At 51.4% G+C, this 17750-nt stretch overlaps 1 protein-coding gene across 2 annotated transcripts in view; it reads left to right on the top strand.

Moving 5' to 3' along the window:
- C16H1orf198 (chromosome 16 C1orf198 homolog) overlaps positions 1-17750 on the top strand; it is a 35191-nt gene that overhangs the window by 6457 nt on the left and 10984 nt on the right. The window contains exon 2 of one of the 2 annotated variants that reach the window (XM_059900347.1): positions 6295-6345. The exons of the other annotated variant lie outside the window; for it this stretch is intronic. Within the exon in view, the coding sequence (XP_059756330.1) occupies positions 6295-6345 (51 nt within the window). The remainder of the gene's footprint in view (positions 1-6294; positions 6346-17750) is intronic. 2 annotated transcript variants of the gene reach the window in all.

Below are 17750 nucleotides of genomic sequence, written 5' to 3'. Positions count from 1 at the left end.
CACAATTCCATCATTACAGTTCTGTACAGAGTATTTTCACTGTCCTAAAAATCCTCCGCGTGCCTCCCGTTCATCCCTCTCTCCCCTCCAGCCCCTAGCAACTACTTATCTTTTTACTGTCTCCACAGTTTTGCCTTTTCCAGACGTCATATAGTTGAATCATGGAGCCTTTTCAGATTGGCTTCTGTCACTTAGTAATATGCATTGAAGGTTCCTCAGTGTCTTTTCATGGCTTGACAGCTCATTCTTCCTAGTGCTGAATAGTATTCCACTGCCTGGATGGACCACAGTTCACTTACTTAGCCATTCATAGCCGTTCACCTACCGAAGGACATCTTGGTTGCTTCTAAGTTTTGGCATTTATGGCTGAAGCTGCTGTAAGCATCCATGTGTAGGTTTTTGTGTGGACCTAAGTTTTCAACTCATTTGGCGAAATACCAAGGAGCATGATTGCCTCCCTTCTGTTTTTAATATGCTCCTGTGAATTTGACGTACAGACCCACACTAACCAGATCAGCAGGAAGAAGGTGCTGCGGGCAGGATGTTCCAGGAGGCCCCGGCCAGCCGACCTCACTGAGGGATGAGACAGTCAGCAACACGGGGCAGCGTCGTCTGTCCTGCTCCCGCAGGCCCTGCCATCCGAGCTTCATTTCTCTAGCTTAGAGTATTTCAGAGTTTACATTTCTTACTTTTTTTTTTTTAATTTAATTTTATTTTTTACACAGAAGGTTCTTATTAGTTATCTGTTTTATACAAATTAGTGTATACATGTCAATCCGGATCTACCAGTTCATCCTCCCCCTACCCGCCCCCGCCCCCCCTGCTTTTCCTGCTTTGTGTCCATACGTTTGATCTCTACATCTGTGTCTCTGTTTCTGCCTTGCAAACCGGTTCATCTGTACCATTTTTCTAGATTCCACATATATGCGTTAATATATATTTGTTTTTCTCTTTCTGACTTAACTTCACTCTGTATGACCGTCTCTAGGTCCATCCACGTCTCTACAAATGACCCAATTTTGTTCCTTTTTATGGCTGAGTAATATTCCATTGTATATGTGTACCACAACTTCTTTATCCATTCGTCTGTCGATGGACACTTAGGTTGCTTCCATGACCTGGCTATTGTAAATAGTGCTGCAGTGAACCTTGGGGTTCATGTGTCTTTTTGAATTATGGCTTTCTCTGGGTATATGCCCAGTACATTTCTTACTTTTAAGCCAGGATGCCACTGTCTATCAACCAGAAACTCCCCTCATTTATGGACTTCCGGAGGCCAGTGACAATATATGGTTCCAGTGAGCACTGTTGCTGAATCCCTCAAGAAAAATCAGATCTATTTCTGGGGAGCTTAATGGTTGGGATTCTGACTTTTAGAGACTCAGCCCTCTAGGCGGCAGGAGAAATTTAACAAACAGTGCGCCGTATTCTGACTACCACCTAAGAGTGTTTATTGTTTATGGTTACATACTAAGGGCATGATTAGAAATGCTGTTCCAGTAGTTTTACGTAATCTTTGAACTCTGGGAAGAATGAAATGAAAGCGGCCTTTAAACGTGATTTGCTGGGCCCTTGCTGTGTATTAGGAGACCGTTTGTGTGCCTTGGTTGATTATACTGATGCGCAGAACGTAATTCTGCCTGCTCCACAGTTGGGTGGGTGAGAGCCAGCCCAGAAAGCCTTGGGCTCCTCGTGAGAGCAGCCTCAACCCAGGTTGGTTTAGTAGAAGTCCTTATTTGGGGATGATGAGAGTCACCTAGCAGTATTCATTGAGGCCACCTTGGCAGGTGGAGTGGCCTGGGAAGACAGAGGTGGGTCCCTGAGCCTGGGACGTCAGCAAGTGCAGCCTGTGTGGCCAAGTGTCCCCAGTGTGATGAGGCAGTCAGGTGTCCTGTGGAGGACTGAAGTAGGTAAGCTGCCCAAGGGGAACGGCTGCATTAGGATTACCTAGGCAGCTGTTGGTTTTCTAAAGCTGTCAGGTGGGACCCACAGATACTGCCTATTAAAACAGCACTCTAGATGATTCTTTTTTTTTTTTTTTTTAATGTGGGAGTTCTTGTCCTTCTAGATGAACTTGTTAATTCATTTGGTGGAATCTTTTTTTTAAATTAATTAATTTATCCTTGGCTGTGTTGGGTCTTCGTTGCTGCGCACGGGCTTTCTCTAGTTGTGGCGACCGGGGGCTACTCTTTGTTGCGGTGCGCGGGCTTCTCATTGAGGTGGCTTCTCTTGTTGCGGAGCACAGGCTCTAGGCATGTGGGCCTCAGTAGTTGTGGCACACGGACTCAGTAGTTGTGGCTCGCGGGCTCAGTAGTTGTGGCACATGGGCTCAGTAGTTGTGGCTCGCGGGCTCTAGAGCGCAGGCTCAGTAGTTGTGGTGCACAGGCTTAGTTGCTCCGTGGCATGTGGGATCTTCCCAGACCAGGGCTCAAACCCGTGTCCCCTGCATTGGCAGGCGGATTCTTAACCACTGCGCCACCCGGGAAGCCCCTAAATGATTCTGATTTACAGCCAGACCTAGAACCTCTAGGCTAGGGGTGCTCTTCAGAGAGTCTTGAGTCTGGTGCCTGTTAATGGCGCCGGCGTGGACGCAAGACCAGTGAGGACCCAGGAGGTGGTCATCCCCTCTGGCTACCTGGAACAGGTGTGCCAGAGAGAGGGCATCTGCAGGAAGGTACAGTTTGTTCAGGTTGCAGAATGATCCCCAGTCTGTCCCTCAGAGAGGCCCAGAGTGGAAGCGAGACTTTCAGAGCGCTGCAGGGGTCTCAGAAGCAGTTCTTTTGACAGTTGCAGGAAAGGTGCCGCTCCCGTCTGCGGGCTGCTGGTGGCCTGGCTTTGTGTAGGGGGAGCTCAGAGCTGCTCTGTGACGCCCGTGCTCCTGGCTCCACTTGCTCAGGCTGACCTGTGGCCGCACTACGAGACACCCGCTGTGGGCAGTGCCACTTACAGGTGCTGTGCACCTCACACGCTTGGGACGCGATGAAATTCACCGGCCCCAAAATTGGAAAGAAAGTTATAAAAGAATAAATGGCCCGTTAGTCTCCAACTTCATGAAGAGGAAAGGCTAATATTTATAACATTTCACGTTTGAAATGAATTCTAAGTCCAGAATTTTTCATTTTAGAATAATTTTGGAGCAGTCCTGACTTTTACAGAGGAATCAACCAATTATAGATGAGTTACTTGTCACCAAATAATTTCCAAAGCAAAATTACCAAAATCCTTAAAAAATTTAAGAGTAGCAGGTTACATTTAGTGTACAATGTAGTGAATTTCAGTGTGTTTGATATTGGTTGCAGCTGTGGTGTGTTGGGAAATGTTTAACATCTGGCTCCAGGGCAGTGAGGGGGGCAGCCCTGATGTGGAGCGCCTGCTGGTTGCCATGGAGATGCTCCCCCAGGGGCTGTCCAAGCCCCCCGGTAGCTCACTGCATCAGAGCCGGTCGGGGAGGTGCAGTGACCCCGTTGTGTGGTGTTATAGATGCACTTTCCATCTTGCAGGGGCAACAGATGTAAGTAACCTCAAGAGCACAGATAATAGCAAGAGGGACTAAAGTAATTAGGAAATGATGTTTTTAGCATTTGTTACCTGTGTCAGGTTTTTTTTGGGGGGGGGTGGGAGGGGACACTTTTTTGAAGAATAGATTTTAATTTTTGGAGCAGTCTTGGGTTCCCAGCAAAAGTGAGTAGAAAGTACAGGTTTCTGACCTACCGCCTACTGTCACACGTGTGTACCCTCTGCTACTACCAACGCGCCCACCAGAGTGGAAGATTTGTTACAGTGGATGAACCTACACAGCATTGTTGCCCAACGTCCATAGTTTCCATTGGGGTTGACTCTTGCTGTGGTCCATTCTATGGGTTTTGAGAAAAGCATCCATCATGACAGTATGGTACGGAGTATTTCACCGTCCTGAAAATCCTCTGTGCTCTGCCTAGTCAGCCCTTCTTCTGTTCAACCCTGGTAACCACTGATCTCTTTATTGTCTCCATAGTTTTACCTTTTCCGGAATGTCATATAGTTGGAATCATATCATATATATAGCCTTTTCAGATTTTTTTTATTGTGGTACCATATTCATAACATAAAATTGACCGTGCTAACCATTTTTAGGTGTACGGTTAGTACATGCACAGTGTTGTACAGCCATCACCACTATCCATGTCTAGAACTTTGCAATCCTGATGCCGTTTTGCATCCAACTGCCTGGAAAGCCTGTGCTTGCCCCCAACGCTCTCTGTGGCTGGCGTGTGCAGCCAGTGGCTGACATCAGAGCTTCAATCACATTTTTGTTTGGCATGTTTATTTTTGTTAAGTGCTTTATGATTATTTTTTTTATGAGCTCAGAACTGCAGAAATGTAAGGAATTTGCCCCTTGACTCCGTTTCTTGCTGGAGCAAACAAAAGATTATTGACTTGACACCAAGTTGGGGAGAAATCACAGTGCACCCCCCTCTGTCTGCAGCCCCCTTGGAATTTCAGCCGATCTGGGCTGCAGCCACTGGAGCCTGCTGGCTCACCAAGCTCCAGGCTACATCTTTGTTCCTCAGAGTCTTGCACTCATTCATCTTCCAAAGCCAAAAACCTTCCTACTGTGTTCTTTGCAGATTTCAAAGGGACTCAAGCTGCATAATTAATATTCAGAGGATCGATCGTATCACATGAGAAGGGGTGTCCAGCTCCGGCGTGTCCTGCTTTTGGCCAGTGGCCCTGCTCCCTTCTCTGCCTCTGCCTGCCCATTGAATCTCCACATGCCTCCTCTGTCCCCTGAGGTGGCCACTGGGCTGTCCACCCCCCCACCCCGCCTCCCCATAGAGGGAGCACATTTACCAGTTGGTTTCCCTTTGCCATTTTTCCACAGGTCCAAATCTAGAACAAAGGGGACATACATTTCATCAGCCTCCTTTATTTTTCCCATGTGAAAACAAAGTCCTTCTTGTTTTATTGCTTCTGAGAGGAACTTAGAGGGTCCTGAGATCACAGAATTTTAAGGACTTTCAGGTCATTGAGCTCAACTGCGCTCTTCTCCCACGCCCTGACCACACACACAGAGACCTGGATGCAGGAGCCCCCTCAGCCGAGACTTGTTAACTCACCTTTCTACTCTTGGAGGGACACAGTTTGTAAGTTGAGGAGTACACTTGGACTTAACTGAGATTCCCAATGGGAGCGTAGTGGCCCACGTTCCCTCTCATTTTTAAAGTTTTGCCTGACAGCCAGGAGTGATAGGAGACATAGCTTAGAGGCCAAGGCTGGGGATGGAGTCGGTACTGAAGGAAGTGGACCCTCTGCAGAACTGGTCCCCCTCCTGGAGGAAGGGGAGGGGAGCCAGGTAACCTAGCTCTGGGGCTAGGGAGTGCCTCTGGGCGCGAAGACATCATGTACCTGGGGTGCTTTATGCGAGGACAGTCTCAATTCAAAATATTTTATCCCATTTTCAGTCTGTATCGCCCAGGATGTCCCAGTTTTTGGTTCAGAAAATATGATTCCCCAGCAGAAGCTGGGCACACATGAGACGTTTGCTAGTATAGGAATACAGCTGGAGGGTTGGAGGGGTGGCCTAGGAAAGGCGATCTTACAAACCTTTGTTCAGGTCAGCGGATCCAAGGTCAGATCCTCAGTGACTGTTTTGAAGGGCTCCTTCTCTCCTGTTCTGCCTGTGAGGGTCAGAGGGATTTCAGAGTTTTCACTGTAATTAGGCAGTTGCATTCAGTTGGCGTTTTCTTCATTGAGAGGCTGATCGCTGCCTTTCAGATCTCTGGCAGGCACTTAGGGGGATGGGAGAACGATGCTCAGACAGTACCGGTGTTGACTGGCAGATGATCACCCGACCTTCTTTTCCTCTGTTACCTCATTTTATCCTCACAACAGCCCCGCAGGGGAAGCGCAGTTCTCCTTTTGCAGATGAGAAAACCGAGGCTCGAAAGGCTAAGTCATCTTCCCCTGGCCGCGTGGCTAGTCGCTGGCAGGGCCGAGACCTGAGCCCGGAAGCCCTGTTTCCTTTCTCCCCAGCCTCCCTGTCATCGAGTCCGTCCTGGGGCTCCCAGGCATTCATCGAGTGTCTGTTTGGCAGGGGACGGGCGTGCCTGGCCACCGCGGCCAGCAAGGTGAGGGGGGAGCCAGACCCAGAAGGTCAGCACATTCTCTGCAGAGCGCGACAACTTCAGGCTGGTTTTGAGCCAGGACTTGGGATTCTTCTTGCTGAAGTTTGGTTCCCCCATGGCCTCGGGTGGTTGTCTGCGCGGGGTCCCTTTGGGTTTGGATTTCAGATTTATTCTTGAATTTTTATTTCAGGACATAACTTGGCAAGATGAACACTCTGCCCCTTTCTCCTGGGAAACGAGGGTAAGTTGGGTTAAATTTAGATTTGTTTGTCTTCTTAAAAAGCGTGGCGTCCTTAGGTATTTTCCGTTCGGCCCTTGGTGGGCTCCGAAGGCCGCGGGCTGCGGGTGATGCGCCCCCTGCCGGTGGGAGAGGAGAGGCGGAGGGGCGGGGCCTGCGCTGCGTTGGGCTTGGTGATGGATGGAAGCGTGGCGGTCGGCGCGCTGGGCACGGTCGGCGGGCGGGCGGGGTGCCCTCTACCCGGGGCTCCCCTGTCCTGGGAAAGCAGTGGGGCGGGGTGGTTAGGAGCTGCTTTTATTAAAGTGAAATCAGAAGGGCAGCCGAGACGGGAAGGTGGGTGGATGCGGAGACAAGGCTGCAGACGCATCAGAACTGCCTGCAAGAGTCGCCTCAAAGGCAGAGTCCCGAGGGAGGAAGGGAGGAGGGGAAGAGTGCCCTTTGTACCCTTTGAAGCTGGACGAGCCAGTGGATACAGATGTGCAACCCAGCCTGGATCCCTGATGCTGGTCCCCAGTCATTCGTTTATTGCTGTTAGTGTTACTGTTGCCAAAGTTGCTTAAGAGTATCAAGCTTAGCTGGGTTTATCCGTTTTCCCCATTCTCCCTAGTTGTCCCAGTACAGGTGCATTAGTAAGTAGCGCAAAATGACCAAAAGGCAGGTGTCTCAAACCCAAGGAAAAGAAGGAAAAAGACCAGGATTCTCTGAATTCTACAACATTCTCTGCTGTGTGTTGGAGGGTCCTTTGCCTAATGGGGGTGACCAGGACGGCTGTGTGCCTGGAATAGGGCTTAGGCTTGAGGTTGGATCAGGGCTTTCAAGCCCTGACACTTGAAGGGGCTTGTTTCTTGGTTTTTCACTTGTGCCTACAGTTGCTCATCCCGGTAGAAGCGGCGTCCAGGGGGCTGTAGGGAGGGTGGGTCAGAGCGGGATGCGGCAGTGGGGGGGGGGGGTCTGCAAGCCACCTGCGAGGCCCTCACGTGGGGGTCTGTGTCTTAAAATGAAGGATTTGACGAGGGCTCCGATGGGTCAGGACATCCGGTGGTGTTGCCCACAGGCGCGGTTGGTTCGCTGATTGATTACCCCAAGTGACGCGAGCTGCCCTAGGATGAGGAAGCCTGTGAAAGTTGAGGTGACTCTTACGTGAGAGTTGAGAGGTGGCTTTTGCGAATATGTGGGATTAACGCAGACGACCATGCTCATCCCGCAAGCACAGACCCCTGCCTTCAGGGATCCAGAACGTCAGGTCCTAAACATCCTAAAAATAAAGATGCAAATACCTGCATCCTGCGTGCGTGATTTTTTTTTTTAATTTCCGTGGCAGATTAATAACCTAGGTCTGCGCAGAGGGCAGGGTGAGCGACGACGTTGTGCCTGGAATTGGAGTCTCCTTCAGGATCGGGGCACTGGTTAAGGGGTGGCTGAAGCGGTGAGGGTAGCTGGGAGGCAGCCAGGGAGAGTGAGGAGAAGCCTGGGATTGCAGCTTCCGAGCTCCGAGACCCACCCGTAAATGCCTCGTCCAGTGACAGGGCAAAGGGAGTTGGAGGTGGGTAGAAAGTACCTCAGCACATCGACGTTCAGCCAGGGCCATCAATATTCCTTTTACATGGGTTCCCCAGATGGGTAACTGAGAAGCACTACAGTTAAGTCCCCTACATACGAACCTTCAAGCTGCAAAGTTTCAAAGATGCGAACGTGCGTTCCATCAACGTCAGGCGTGAGTGAAATTGCAGCTTGCCCTCGTCTCCTATTGGTAACGATCCTTCAGCTCTACCATCTCCCACCTCCTCTCCCCCCACTCCAGTCAGGAACTCTTTGATGCCAGCCCCTGTGTGACAGCTGTTGTACTGCACTACTGTGCTTTTCAAGGGACTGTACTGTAAGATTGAAAATGTTTTCTTTATTTTTTGTTTGTTTTCTATGTTATTTGTGCTAAAGCTGTTTTAAACCCGTTACAGTACAGTCCTAGATAACCCACTGTGTTAGTTGGGTACCTACATACAACTCGTTCGTATGTAGGGGCCTTACTGTAATCCTAGGCAGATGGGTAGTCTGCAGGGGGGAGTGGACAGCCTCGCGGACAGTGGCCCAGAAGGCAGCACAGATGTTACTGGACTGGGCCCTGTGTTTGATGATGTCTCAGTGATGAAGACAGAGAAGTCGAATTAGTTAAAATGCCCCGAGCCCTAAGTCCATCGTGCCCCCCACGAGGATATCTACTCTCGTAAGAACTTACCTTGTTAAATGTTCCTGAGTCAGCCGTCTGTGGGATGGGATGTTTCATCTGTTATTAACTTGATGCAGATGACATTCTGGGGCAAGGATGGGGCAGCGCCTGGGGCGGTGACCGCAGCGCCTGAGGCTCAGTGTGGGAACAGGTGCCGGGAAAAAGTCTCTAGAACAAGGTGTGCTGACGCAGTCCAGCACGGGTCACGCTCGTGCTGGAGTTAATTGTCCACAGATACCATCCAGGTCCCTTGGGAACCTGCAGAAATTGAGAAGGCTTGATAAAGTTAAGCCAATATGTGTTGCTCATTTTAATTAACTTGGGTTTTTTTGTTTTTGTTTTTGTTTTTTAATTAATTAATTTATTTTTGGCTGTGTTGGGTCTTCGTTTCTGTGCGAGGGCTTTCTCCAGTTGCGGCGAGCGGGGGCCAGTCTTCATCGCGGTGCGCGGGCCTCTCACTATTGCGGCCTCTCCCATTGCGGAGCACAGGCTCCAGACGCGCAGGCTCAGTAGTTGTGGCTCGCGGGCTCAGTTGCTCCGCGGCATGTGGGATCTTCCCAGACCAGGGCTCGAACCCGTGTGCCCTGCATTGGCAGGCGGATTCTCAACCACTGTGCCACCAGGGAAGCCCCACGTTCCCTTTCAATGAGAGAACCAGCTTATTTCATGAACAGGTGGGCTGTGTCCTCACCTTTCGATTTGCGCTCTCAAAATCACACTTACGTGATTTAAAGTCAGAACTTTGTAGAGGCAAAATAGAGAGCGTTCCAGAGAGCAAAGGGCTTTACGCCTGCTCTGTCATCAAGAGTCGGAGTTCCACCCCTCGCCTCTCCCCAGCTGAAGCGCGAGTGCCCACCTCTCTTCATTGTCACGCTCTTCCTTAGGACTGAAAGACGGATGAGAACTTGGAGAGCTGCATGCAGGAGGTGGGTTAGCCAGGGCAGGGTGGCCCTGACCTCCAGCTGCAAGGCTGGAGGCTCTTTGTCATTTGACGTCTTTGATGCGTGGCAGGCACCTCACTCCTTCGCGGCTTGAAGCAGCCATTTCTTTGCTCCTGCTTCTGGGGGCCAGTGGTCTGGGCAGGGCTCAGCCTGGCTGTTCTTCTGTGGGCCTCGCCCGGGACTGCTCACGTGTCATCTGACGGCCGATGGGAGCTGGTTGCTCTGGGGTACCCTCTCTTCCGTGTCCGGTTGGGGCCACATGTGTCCAGCGAGCTACGTGTTGGTGGAAGAGTTCCCTCGGGTGAGAGTGGAAGCCGACAGGGTCTTCCGAGGCTGAGGCTTGGGAACCGAAGTATCCCCTCTGCTCTGTTCTGCTGGTCAAATCGAGGCACAGTCCAGCCCGGATTTGGGGTGTGAGGACATGGATCGCAGCTCCTGAGGGACGGTTGCGGAGAATCTGTGCCGTTTTGAATCAAAGACTCCACGCTCTGACAGCCCCGACAGCGGGTCATTTCATTTGATTGTCTATCATCCACTGATGGGTTTTTTTTGAGTTTTAAATTGTGGTAAAATACACATCCCATAAAATGTACCATCTTAGCCATTTGTAAGTGTGCAGTTCGGCGGCCTTAAGTGCATTCACACTGTTTTGCAGCCGTCACCACCATCCATCTCCAGAACTTTATCATCTTCCCAAACTGAAACTCTGTTCCTTTTAAGCCAAAACCCCCCTTTCCCCCTCCCCCAACCCCTGGCAACCACCCTTCTACTTCCTGTCTCTATGACATAATTCACTGATTTTTTTCAAAAATCCAGCGGACATTGATTAGCCTTCCACTCTGGGTCAGACATTATGCTTAAGGCTCAGAGGTGAGTAAACACTCGCTCTCGGCAAAGAGCCCAGCGTGGGGATGACCGCGCCTGGGGGCGGAGCTCACGCAGGAGGACCACTTTAGCCACACGATCATTCTCCTTCATTCACATGACACATATTTACTGCACGTTGGTAGATGCGGTCTCATGCCTTCTGCAGCCGTTCACTTCAGCAGACTTTTTTTTTTTTTTCCTTTTCTTCGGCCGTGCTGCACGGCATGTGGGATCTTAGTTCCCTGACCAGGGATCGAACCCACGCCCCCTGCACTGGAAGCGCGGAGTCTTAGCCACTGGACCACCGGGGAGGTCCCCACTTCTGCAGACATTTAATGATAGCCAACTAAGTGCCCAGCTCTTCCTCAGCTCTGACTTCTCAGTCACCAGTCGATCAGCTGAGGCCAGGGTCAGCCTGACCCAAGGTGATGGTTGTCGGGCACAGAGCCGAGAATCTCAGGGATGTGGGATTTCTTCCCAATTTTTGCACCTCTGTCTGGGCTCCTTCCTTCGGGCCAGCCCGTGGCCGAGGACCCCTGCAGAGACCTGCCGAGGGTGGGCGAGCTGGTGCTGTCCGTCCCTGAAAGGCAGCTCTGACCAGGAGAGGCCTCGCTGCCGGACACGCACTGCCCATTTCCTCGGACCCTGCTCGGTCTTCCAGCCTGCCCTCCCCTCCTGGGTCGCCTCCTGCCGAGGCCGCACCAGGCCCGATGCCTCTGTCGCTCTGACCCCTTCCCCACGGAAGGGAGGCTCTGGGCAGAAGTGCCTGTCCCGGCCGGGCGAGGTGCCCTTGGTCGTCACCTTTCCCCTTGTCCGTCCGCTTGGCAGGTGTGCTGGGGGCACGGGCGCCTGCAGGGCCCCACGGCGGATTCCTCTCTCCTGCTCCTGAGGTTCCACGAGGAAAACACTCAGCACTTGGAACGCTCCAGAGAGGGGAGTCGGGAGGAGAGGACTCTTCGCGCTGCCGCCCCTCTGGGCTGGGGGTTTACGGGAGACTCCTGCAGGGGCAGGTCGGGCCCTAGCGACGGGTGGCTGGACTCTGGGGACACCACGCCCACCGTGCTTGCCTCCCCCCAGGCTGTCTGGGTTTTCCCTTCCTGTCTACCCGCGTCCTTCACCCGAGGTTCGGCTGCCTATTTGGGGATCGTGAGTAAGCTGGGTGGGGATCAGCTCCTTGATCTCCGAGGGACCACAGACCACTCCTGGAGTAGGGACAGCTCCTTGATCTCAGCCCCTCCTCAGGAGGAGAAGTAAGCGCCTGGGAGCAAGCGCATCTCCACGGGCTGAGGTCCACGCCAGGCATCTGCAGGCACATCAAATGCTTTCACCCAGGAGGTCAGTGTCGCTGCCCCCGCCGTGGGCCGGGATGCTGGGGCTCAGGGGCGGCGGTCACGGGCAGGCGGGTTGAATCGATGAAGAGAGGTTGGAGCTTGGGTCTGTCTGTGGCTAACAGGCATCTCTTGCCCAGGCGGGACAGAAGCGTGTTCCGTCAGGATGTCCGTACATGGAGGGTTCCCTGGGTTCCCCGTTACGGTTCTGGCTGGCTGTCCCTCCTCACCGCCAGCCAAAAGTTTCTGCGAAGCGCAGGGCCGTGGAGCCACGCCTGGCTCCCATCACAGCGTCACTCCTGCTTGGGGCCCTCACGGAGACCCCACCTCTGCCCAGCAGTGAAGTCTCCCTCCCCCTCCCCCGTGCTGTCTGTAACTCACCTTCCTGAGATCCAGAGCAGGCCTGTGGCCCCCTGCTCTGGACCTGTCCTGGCTTTTGTAGGTGCGGTGACCTGTCAGCTCCTCGGCCCAGGTCCCCGCCCGCTGCTCTGGCCCCAAGGGTCCTTCCCGCCGGTCTCTTCTCCAGTCCCGCAGCCCTGCCCCGTGGCACCGATCTCGCCTGCCTCGGCGCCTTGCCCAGCCCCCGGCCCCCAGCCACCCGTGCAGGTCCCACCTGCCCCCCAGACCCGCAGCAGATTCCGTTCCGGTGGTTCTCCCAGCTCTTGTGACAGCTGGGCAGCTCCCACAGGCCCCTGATCTGTGCTGAGCACCTTGGGGGCATTTCCTCGACTAATCCCCACAACGCGCCCTTTGACAGATGAAGAAACGGAGGCCCAGAGTGAGGGGTGTGAGCTAGATGTCCCAGCCCAGGGCCGTGTGCTTCACCCCTTGCCGCAGTGTCTGCAACTGTCCCCCTTCTGTGTCCCCTCTGAGAAGCTCTGCGCTAGACGGCCACACATTAATGTCACTGGTGGTGTTCTTTGTCGGTGCGTCTTGTCCCTGTGAGACGACAAGCACCTGGAGGGCAGAGGTTCCTGTCCTTCCCTTGGCCTTATAACCGCAGGCTCCCTCACACCCACTGTCTGTTGCGTGTCTGTTGGGTTGTCCCCAGGCTCGTTGCCATGGGGCCCAACAGCTGGGCAATGTCCATTGTCCGCCCGGCTCCCTGGTGAAAATACAGGAGTGTTCTCTAGCCCCTGGGGCCTCGGGGTTAGGGGCGGGTGGTCCCCAGACCCTGTCCCCCGTGCCCCGCTGGCCTGGAGGCTCTGACACCCCCAGTCTCAGTGGCTAGGCCGTGCTGTCTCTTCCCCACCAGATTGTCATCCTACTGATTTTGAGATTCTAAAAATTGTTCGTATCTTCCCCTCTTCTTCTTCCTTTTCCTCCTTTGGCGGGGGAGGTGGAGGAGGATAAAAGTTAAATGGTTTGTGAATTTATTAGCATTTGCTCCAGTAAGCTATTATGTTTTCTGACAATGTTTCTGCAGCCTTCATCTCAACAATTTAGGTCTGCCAGAGGCCGCCAAGCCAAACAGTTAGTTTTGGCCGCCTGCACCCTCCTTTACTGAAATATTACACATTCCTCTCCAGTGAGTGGGACGTAAAAATAGACACTGGGCCCAGTTGTGGTCTTTCTGTATTTAGAACGGACGTGGCCGGCGAAGACCCAGTTCCCCACATGGGGAGACTGACGCCCAGGCCTGGCTCAGTGCACAGCCCTGGGGCTCCAACCGGGGCGCCTGGGACACAGAGGGTAGCGCCGTCAGCGTCACTGGCAGGAGGGGAGGGGGCTTCCTGAGTACCCCGCGCTCTTCCATCTCAGCCATCTCGTGTAAGACCGCGGGCTTGAATCCCCCTCCGACTTGCTGTCCGAGCCGGGGGCTGCTCTTCACGTGGAACGGCATCCTGTTGCTGGGCCCAGCTCGGCGCAGGGGACGGGGCTCCTGAGAGCTCTTTGTCCACACCTGGAAAAACTGACTTTTTCCAGAAATCAGAAGACTGCATGGGAACTTCCTGACTTTCTGGCGTTCATCACAGGCTCCAGACGCAGTCCCCCCGCTGGCCTGTCAGGTCGCGAGGCAGGGCTGTCCCCTCCTGCGCGCTGATCTGCTCCAGGGTCTGAGGGGGAAGGTGAGGTCAGAGACCCCGTCACAAGCACAGGCTCTGGGGGGTCCAGGGACAGCACGGCGGCAGCACTACATCCCTGTGGGGAGTGTCTCAGCTCAGATTCCACGCCAGACACTGGGCCGGGATGGGGCTTCAGAGTCGCGCTTGCTTCCGGACGCAGACACGGCCCGCGTGTCCCAGCCACGGGCATCACGCCCCTGGTGACCAGAGGAAGGCGGGGAGGGACCAGCGCCCGGAGGGGATCCAGTGGGAATACTGCTGACCCCCCGGGGAGCTTAGATGCCTCTGACCAAGCAGAACAGGAGCAGAGCCCAGTAGCCTGCGTTTACTGAGCACTTACTATGTGCCGGGCCTGGTTCTAAAACAACAGCCCAGGGAGTAAGAATACTCCGTTTTTACTAGAGAAGAAAAGAGTCCAGGTTCAGGTTGGGTCGTTGGTGGGTTTGCCCTTTACTGAGAGGAGCAGGTTCAGGGAAGAAGGTAGCTGTGGCTTTGGGCCGGTGAGCAGGAGGTCCCTCTAAAGGGGACCTGGGGCCTAGGGGACCTCCCGGGAGAAAGCACGGGAGGGACCAGAGGCACCGGGCTGAGCCCTGGTCTGGGAGGGAAGGGGGCGGCCCGGGGAGGGTGGAGTCACCGAGCAAAAAGCAGTGAAACGTCTCCTAAAGCACAGAGGGAGCTGCAGTGCAGGAGCCACTTCTGTGTGACCTGGACAACAGCGTGTCTTTGAAAATGACCAGGGGCCCCTCTTCACCATGTCCTGGTCCAGTTTCGCTGGCGTTCTGGGGTCTTGGAGCCAAGTAACATGAACTCTGGTCAGGAAAAAGGGCCCTTTGCCCCTCTTCTTCTTTCTTTGCCCGCCCCTTCCCAACAGGCATGTGTCTTAAACACAAACCACAAACCTTTGCCCTTTGGGGCGAGGAGTGGGAAAGAAAGAGACCCTCACCAGTGCAGCTGATCAAGGAGGACCGTTTCTTAAAAGGGGGTTGTAGTCATATTTTATCTGCAGAATGGAAAGCAACAAATGCCTGGCCAAAAAGGCTTAGAAGCTGATACACGAGAACGTTTTTTCTTCTGTAAGTTCTTGTTTTCCCCATTTTCACCCCAGAGTGCCCCAAACCAAGTAGCCACCCCTGTCAGCCTGGCCCTCTCTTCTACCAAGACGAGACCCTCCCCGAGGGGCTCTCACGAGGGCTCCGGTGGCCCAAGGAGCCCTGAAAGCCTCCGTGGTTCTGTTGCAGGTTGTCACTCCAGCTAAGTGCTGCTCGGTGCCCTGGTCGAGGGCCTGAAGCAGTCCTGGAACCACTGCGGCTGACTTCTCTCCCCAGCGTCCTTGGCTCGGCCCAGTGCTGCCCTGTGCCTACACTCATGTTCAGCCCAGCTTTCCAGGAGCTTCTCTCCCCACTGGAGACATGGCTGATCCTAAAAGAGCCTAGTGTTTGACGAACCGCTCAGTTTTAAGTGCTTTCTTTACCCTGCAATTTCCAGATCAATCTCAACTCTGTTCTCTCAGGCTCAGTCCCCACTTCCAAGCTATTTCTAGCACTTTGCTTATTTAAAGAACTCATCATCTCTGTGCCCACATTCTCCCTGTATTTTACTGTGGAGTTTGGAAATATGCAGAGTATTGAGAATGATTCACTCAGAAAGAGCCCTTTAAGAATCAGATTAGGTCACTGACATACAGAAATCCTGCCACGTGTGGGGATCGCTGGTGTTCACATGGACACATGGGCATCGTCCCTGGCGGCCACTGGCTTTTTAGATGTGGTGTGATGCCCAGCACAGCTGCAGGCCTCGGAATCACTTGCCCCAGATTGAAATCCCAGCTGCTCTTAATGGACTAGTGACCTAGGACAACTCACTCATTTGCTCCAGACCTCCATTTTCTCCGTTGTAGAATAAAAACTTTTTAGAAGAAAAGCCCAACAACAAAGAAAACTGTGCCTGGTGCCCTGGATGCGCTCAGAGTCTGCATTTGTTCTGAGCCCCAGCACCTGAGCTTTGATGGTTTTTTTTTTTTTTTTTTTTTTAAACATCTTTATTGAAGTATAATTGCCTTACAATAGTGTGTTAGCTTCTGCTTTATAACAAAGTGAATCAGTTATACATATACAATATGTTCCCATTTCTCTTCCCTCTTGCATCTCCCTCGGTTTTTTTTTTTTTAATGTCCAGATTAAAAAAAAAATTTTTTTTTTAATTGAAGTATAGTTGATTTACAATGTTGTGCCGCTCTCTGCTGTACAGCAGTGACTCAGTTATACACATACATACATTCTTTTTTTATATTCTTTTCCATTATGGCTTATCACAGGATATTCAATATAGTTCCCTGTGCTGTACAGTAGGACCTTGTTGTTTATCCATCCTGTATGTAATAGTTTACATCTGCTAACCCCAAACTCCCAGTCTATCCCTCTCCCTCCCCCCTCCCGCCTGGCAACCACAAGTCTGTTCTCTATGTCTGTGAGTCTGTTTCTGTTTTGTAGGTAGGTTCATCTGTGCCATACTTTAGATTCCACATATAAGTGATATCATATGATATTTGTCTTTCTCTTTCTGACTTACTTCAATTAGTATAATAATCTCTAGTTGCATCCATGTTGCTGCAAATGGCATTTTTTCATTCTTTTTTTATGGCTGAGTAGTATTCCATTGTTTATATGTACCACATCTTTATCCATTCATCTGTCGATGGACATTTAGGTTGTTTCCATGTTTTGGCTATTGTGAACAGTGCTTCTGTGAACATAGGGGTGCATGTTTCTTTTTGAATTATAGTTTTGTCCAGGTGTATTCCCAGGAGTGGGATTGCTGGATCATATGGTAATTCTATTTTTAGTTTTCTGAGGAACCTCCATACTGTTTTCCGTAGTGGCTGGACCAACTTACATTCTCACCAACAGTGTAGGAGGGTTCCCTTTTCTCCACATCGTCTCCAGCATTTGTTTTTAGTGATGGCCATTCTGACCGGTGTGAGGTGGTACTGCATTGTAGTTCTGATTTGCATTTCTCTAATAATTAGTGATGTTGAGCATCTTTTCATGTGCCTACTGGCCACCTATATGTCTTCTTTGGAGAAATGTCTGTTAAGGTCTTCTGCCCATTTTTGGATTGGGTTATTTGTTTTTTGTTGTTGAGTTGTATGAGTTGTTTGTATATTTTGGAGATTAAGCCCTTGTCAGTCGCATCATTTGCAAATATTTTCTCCCATTCTGTAGGTTGCCTTTTTGGGTTTTTTAATGGTTTTCTTTGCTGCGCAAAAGCTTTTAAGTTTGATTAGGTCCTATTTGTTTATTTTTTTTTTTATTTCTATTGCCTTGGGAGACCGACCTAAGGAAACATTGGTACGATTTATGTCAGAGAATGTTTTGCCTGTGTTCTCTTCTAGGAGTTTTATGGTGTCTTGTCTTATGTTTAAGTCTTTAAGCCATTTTGAGTTTATTTTTGTGTATGGTGTGAGGGTGTGTTCTAACGTCATTGATTTACATGCGGCTGTCCAACTTTCCCAACACCACTTGCTGAAGAGACTGTCTTTTTCCCATTTTATAATCTTGCCTCCTTTGTTGAAGATTAATTGACTGTAGGTGTGTGGGTTTATTTCTGGGCTCTCTGTTCTGTTCCATTGATTCGTATGCCTGTTTTTGTACCGATACCACACGGTTTTGATTACTGTAGCTTTGTAATATTGTCTGCAGTCTAGGAGAGTTATGCCTCCTGCCTTGTTTTTTTTTTCCTCAGGATTGCTCTAGGAATTCTGGGTCTTTTATGGTTCCATATACATTTTTGGATTGTTTGTTCTAGTTCTGTGAAAAATGTCATGGGTAATTTGATGAGGGTCGCATTAAATCTGTAAATTGCTTTGGGTAGTATTGCCATTTTAGCAATGTTCATTCTTCCAATCCAAGAGCATGGGATATATTTCCATTTCTTTGAATCCTCTTTTATTTCCTTTATTAATGTTTTATAGTTCTCAGTGTAT

This window comes from Balaenoptera ricei, chromosome 16, assembly GCF_028023285.1.
Source record: "Balaenoptera ricei isolate mBalRic1 chromosome 16, mBalRic1.hap2, whole genome shotgun sequence".
Taxonomy (NCBI): domain Eukaryota; kingdom Metazoa; phylum Chordata; class Mammalia; order Artiodactyla; family Balaenopteridae; genus Balaenoptera; species Balaenoptera ricei.
Note: the sequence above shows the minus strand (reverse complement) of the source record. Positions and strands in the feature narration are given on the sequence as shown.